The 5863-nt window shown below is 49.3% G+C and overlaps 2 protein-coding genes across 2 annotated transcripts; both read right to left on the bottom strand.

Annotated features, from left to right (window-relative positions):
- Positions 1-91: 91 nt before the first annotated feature.
- On the bottom strand, positions 92-846 carry BDW70DRAFT_165262 (uncharacterized protein; the record flags this gene model as incomplete). The annotated part of the gene is made up of 3 exons (XM_073741700.1): positions 92-100; positions 159-503; positions 553-846. 3 exons carry the CDS (start codon positions 844-846, stop codon positions 92-94), a joined length of 648 nt encoding a protein of 215 aa, XP_073590458.1.
- A 1355-nt stretch (positions 847-2201) lies between these two features.
- On the bottom strand, positions 2202-4688 carry BDW70DRAFT_154766 (Zn(II)2Cys6 transcription factor; the record flags this gene model as incomplete). The annotated part of the gene is made up of 8 exons (XM_073739917.1): positions 2202-2694; positions 2764-2999; positions 3051-3464; positions 3532-3848; positions 3901-4346; positions 4414-4514; positions 4571-4594; positions 4653-4688. 8 exons carry the CDS (start codon positions 4686-4688, stop codon positions 2202-2204), a joined length of 2067 nt encoding a protein of 688 aa, XP_073590457.1.
- Between the last annotated feature and the right edge of the window lie 1175 nt (positions 4689-5863).

Below are 5863 nucleotides of genomic sequence, written 5' to 3'. Positions count from 1 at the left end.
ATATGATATTGATAGGAATATCGAAGATAGTTGTACCAGCCGCTCTTTCCAAATTTGGCTCTTCCCTCGTTGAGCTTGGACTCTGCATCCTTCATTGAGCCTAAGCAGTTAAGCTTAGCAGTGACGCGACCTCCTCTCGCAGCACTGTATGCGCTAACGATATCTTCGGGGGAGGCTTCGAAGCTCTGCACGCGAACAAAGCCTCCATTTGCGGCATCAGGAGCTGTAATGGCCTCAAGCACATAATTACCAATGTCTTCCGCAGTGGTATACCGGGTCGGGAACGTTGATGGGCCGTGGAAGTTGAAGGTTTTCGTTTCCGGGTCCCAGTCATACCGGCTCCGCTTAAAGTAGTAATCGGAAATTGCGCCGGTGAACATGTAGATCGGCTTTATTGTAGAGCTGATCGCTACATGATGAGAGAAGGCCCGCATATCATCGTATAATTCATGAGAACCGGGCGACAGGGTCCAGTCGTAGTTCCAAGAGGTGGCGTGGAAGATCTCAGAAGTCTTTTAGTCCATTGCTCGAAGACAAGGTGGTGGTACATACCTTCACTCCAGCACGCTCTGCTGCTCTAATTAGCAACATCTGTGTTTCCATGAACATCTCGGGAAGAGCAGCAAAGGAACAGATGATGGCGTCAACACCACTGGTGGCACGGTCCATTGCAGCGATATCATGCGGGCTGGTCATCGTTTCGAAACCTTCGAGCCCGTTCCGAACATCCTGCGGGAGATTGTCGATATTGCGAGCTAGGCCTCTAACCTTGTGCCCACGAGCAAAGGCTGACCTGGCACATGGAATTCCGACAAACCCAGTAATACCAGCGATGAGGATCAGCATGTTGGATGGTTCTTGTGCTACACGGGTTGTCAATCTGTAGCCTTCAATTGTCCAGTGAACTTGGCTGTGCCAGATGTGATTTATATACCCATTGAACAAAACAAGGTGAGACTCGAGTCTCCACACATATCTAACACCGAGTAACTTTCTCTGCCAATCCGTAGTCCGCTAGCTCCGGAAACCGGAGAGAAAGCGGACGGAGTGTCGGAACTGGAGTATCCACAGTCATGACGTCGAAAAGTAATGTAGTAAGTAATACTCTTCTTCACCTAAATTTTCTGGCCATTATTGTTCCGTGGTAGACGCCGAGCAAGCAGAGTTTATCTCTAGCTCTAACTCCGCGCCTGCCGTCCGCATCCGTGATCCAAGTGCCAGAAGCTTCCAGACATTATAAACCAAAGCAGGTTTACCGGGCGACAGAGACGGACGAGCAGAAGGGTGTCTCTAGGGTGTTGCGAACAGTCGGCTTCGCTCTCCTAGATGAAGTAGTGCGGATCTCTACCGGTGCCGCTTTTCCGTGGATGCTTTGTTTCTCCCATGGCGAATTGAGTCACCTAGATCGATGCCCCAAAGACGTATGCCCCTGGTACCGAACAGTTGTCGGTTAGGGTTGAATGTGAATAGGATTAACCCTGTGGGTCCCAAGATCCAGAAGCGAAGTTCATCATATAAATCTGATAGCACATTCATTAACGCTGTCCGTTGTTCCGCGCTGTTCTCTTCGACTATCCAGTAATTCGGGGTATTTCATTGGTCAGCAATGGAACGATTGGACCTTGGCGTGCTTCACTTGAAGTAGAGGATCGCGTTGTCGTGAGCAAAGCGCACGAGCATCCTTAAGATCATTTCCGTGAAGCCGCCCCCCCCAATACCATGGCCCGTAGGCACCTCGACGAGTTTTAGTGGAGGGTGTATTTGCTTACTAGAGACGGCCAAGTAGGCAAATACGTTATATAGCTTCCGTAGCAAATAGAGTAATTTGACAGTTTATATACAGCAACTCCGCCCCCATCCAATATTAAAGCAAAAATAAAAAAAAAAGAGAGAGAACGGGGACATGCAATTCCAAACACGGCTATCGACTCAAGAGAATGGGCAGCCAACCCGAGCACAGGCAGGCCTCCAACTCACCGAAGTCTTCTCATGCCCCCCAGAGCCTACAAACTCGATGACGGGAATCTTCTCATCTTCTTGGGTAGCACTACTGGAACGGTCCGTTGCATGATTTCCCTCCATCATTCATTAACATCTGCCAATCCTGGACACCAGGCATGTTCTTTCCAGGCATGTTCCTTTTATGGGGACTAGTGATATGCGAGGGCTAATAGTAGTTTTCGTAGCCGTGCACTCGGCTTCTAGGCGTCCGATCTCATCCAACCCAGCCACGGCTGTGACTGTAGGAGGTCCCACGTGAGCTCATTGTCCGATGGGCCCACTTCCCCGGGTTCGCCGTAGAATACAGCCTGATCTTGCGCAATATCGTCTCCAGCTTGTGGGAGGTTTGAACCGATTGGCAGACCGTACCTGGATAACGGGAGAGTTTCATCCAGTAGGTTTTCTGTGCCAAGAGTTGAATGTGGCTGAATGAGGGTAGCCGTAGGGCGTGTGTGGAATGATTGGGGGGTAGTACCAAGCTCGGGAGCGCGAAATTCTTGAAAGAGGGGATCGCACAGGCCCAGAAAAGCAGCAAAGAGCTTATGTAGCTCTGCAACTGATCGACTTTGGTTACAAAAGCGGGAAATACCACTTGTGACATTGGCTAACAAGGTATAATCTTCGCTGTTCCTTGTATATATTACGTTGCAGAAAACAACGAAGAACGGATTCAGTGGGAAGAAGAGAAGAGTCCTATGCGGCAAAGTCAGGTATTTTCAAATGACATCGCACGGGACTTACGATAGATGTGGGGAGACTTGCCATGTGAGGAAGTAGGGATACTCGTCCAGAAAGTTCTTATGTATAGAAATTTCATCCTGTAGCTTGGTGAGCTGCACCAGTGACTGTCGTGCAGCGTGGAGACATTCTTGCCGACTTGAAGAGCTTTGCACAACGCGCTGCAGCAGGTGCAAAACACTGGCCAGAAGAGCATAGTAGCCGAACTCTATAGCTAACCATTCAAAGTGCGTCTCTCGGGCAAGTGCCTGACATTGTGGCTGGGAGGTGTGGATGTCAGCCGATTTTCGCTTTGGTCTTAGGTTTCTCACCTCGTCCATCAGAGTACGCACTTGATACATCTCCCGAACGAGTGCATTGACGACAATGACCTGATGATCCTTCTCCGTGTGGTTGAAGAGTATATCAAGGACACCTTCCTGAATTTGCCCCAAGCAAACCATGACCTTGACACAGGCGCTAAGTGGAAGTTGAGATTCCAGACGGACCAGGTCTGCTGGCTTTATCTTCAGCTTTGGAAGCGAAGGAGGCCGGAGCAGGAGGACACTCAGGATTTTGTCGAGATAGTAACATAAGTAAAGAGCTCCGTAGATGTCCTGCATTGATCTATCCGATGATACGTATTTGTCGATTGTGTGGTAATTCAGAGAGACCAAGGTTCTTGAAGCGAATGCTGTTAGTGTCCAGCTTCTTGACATATCCCCTTGGTTTTGCATGAAGAGAGCCTTGATACAAGTCAGCATGTTTGTCGACACGGTACAGACCATTGAATGGCAAAACCTCAGGACCTACCCCCGATAGAAGGGCCTGCAGAAAAGCTAAACTAGGGGGAGCAAGAAAATCCAACTCGCCCAGCGCCCGGTGTACCTCATTTTCATACCGTTTCTTGCTTTGCTCAAGATGACGGCGGACCGGAGCACTTCGATCTCTCCTAGGCAGACGGCTTATCGTGGTGGCAGCTGTCATATAGGCGCAGATCCGATAACAGACAAGTGTGTGTCGGTCAACTTTCTCCTCCATGATAGACAGACACATATTTTCCAAAGTCGCGAGGGAGATATGAGCTGGCCAGAACGACCGTTCCATGAGCCCTGGCTCCGGTTCCGGGTCTGTCGATTAGGACCTGGTTAACTCATAACCTTGGTTCGACAAAGCACTTACTCATTGTCATCATGTACAGCAGTTCCGGTGGGAACTTATGCGGTTCAGCATCACCGTCTGTTGTGGAAGGCTGAAATGTGCCGGTTGTAGAAGACGGGGCATCTGAGTTGGATATGCGACTGACGAAATCGATTGCATGTTTCAACACGACAGATCTGTCTTGACCAATCATTCCATTCCACTCCAGTTCTCGCCGCAACAATTTCGAACCCTCCGAAGTTTGCTGCGTTACACTATCCTTGACAGCGGTTGTCTCCGGTCGCAAGCTCGCTGGAACGTTCAATAGGCGGTCGGCATTGCTGGGAGCAACGACGGATTCTGCCCCTGATGCAGCCGGGGCAAGTGTTTCACGAATGGGACTGCCGCTGGCAGTAGGACCAAGATCGCCAGGTAAGGTCGCAGCTGCTCTTTCAAGCGCCAGAAGTCTTCTATTCAGCGAAGATACGCTGGGTTATTTCAGTCAGTGAACGCGTCTTTGATGTCGGAACCCTCTTATGAAGCCTGAGGACTTGCCGCGATCCCTTTGGCCGTCTACTTCTTCTCGGTCGGTCCCTGCGGCACTCTACTAGCGCATCTATGCAATTTTCACAGGGCGCTTGTCGATTGCATTTGATCTACGGCGCGGGACTCAGCAACAAAACAAACGTAATGGCGGAGGAGATCAACGGACCTTTCTCCCGTGACAGAAATCGCACTATGCGTATCTCTGCATTAGCCCTGGTCCGTGAGGATCAAACTCGTAGGTGACGTACCGCTGACTGCTCCGGCGTAAGACGGTCGGGCGGCATGACCGGAGATGTAGGGAAGTATCCCGGGGGTTGTTGGATGGGATGTGGTAAAGCAAAGGGTGCGATTGAGGAGATGATTGATAGGGCTGTTAATTCCACCCGGCGGTCCGACTTTCCGTCCGGTTTCCAAGCCGCTGAATAACTCATCGTCTCGCGCCGTGGTACGGCCCCACCGGTTCGGAATCCCTTTCAGCCTCCGTGGATACGGTTGTCACCGTCAGTAACGAATTTGTCAGCGGAGCACCCAGCGGTCTTCGGGACAATTTATTTCCAGCATTCTTGGAAGTTGTTCGTTTGGGTAGTGTAAGCCGGAGTTGGTCGTACGACTCCAAATTACAGAGAAGGTCAAAGCAATGGTAAATTCCTCCAGCATTCAGCGATTGGATGCCCCCTTACATACAAAACATTTGGCTTCTCTTATCTAATCTAGTTTAATCGACTAATATTTTCAACCATCGAGTGGTCCAAATCTTCGAGCGGTCCGTCTTCTTCCGCACGCCGATCTAAATTGACCCTTAAAACCACCAACGCTATTAGAATTAATTAACTAAATACATGAAATAATAGCTATTTACTTGGGCAATTTCGAATTGTATGTCTTACTATTCTATAGCCACTGCAGCGTTGCGGGGCTCGTCGACGAGATACTGGAGCAAATTCCGTAGACTACTTATTAAGCTGCGTATTAAGCCGCTAAATGTTATGGGACGAACAGAGATGGATCTTCCTATTTAAGCGTGCCGTACAAACAGGAAGGAATAGCTGAAAAGCAGAAAGAAGTGCAGGGAAACTGGCAGAGAACCAGAGGCAGGTAACGGGAACCACGTGACTACAAGCTACTGTGGGCTATTGAGGTGGTTGCTAGCGTCAAATTTGGTTATGTAATCAATATCTATAACGTAATCAACCACCGAACCGCGGATACCACCGAACCGCGGATTCTCAACCTATTTTATACTGTCTCTATTTAACGCGTCAAATATCATCACTAGTGTACAATATGCCTCTTTCTAAAGAATCGCGTATTCAGATGGCTATTTCAGCCTATCAGAACGGTCAAATTAAATCCGTTTTACGCGCTGCGCAGGTTTTTGCAGTCCCTGAAAATACTCTACGCGATCGGCTTCGTGGCACCAAATCACGATCAGAAACACGCGCCAACAGTCATAAATTAA

This window comes from Aspergillus foveolatus (assembly GCF_047715535.1).
Source record: "Aspergillus foveolatus strain CBS 279.81 unplaced genomic scaffold BDW70scaffold_270, whole genome shotgun sequence".
Classification (NCBI taxonomy): Eukaryota; Fungi; Ascomycota; class Eurotiomycetes; order Eurotiales; family Aspergillaceae; genus Aspergillus; species Aspergillus foveolatus.
This window is presented reverse-complemented; position numbering and strand designations above follow the sequence as displayed.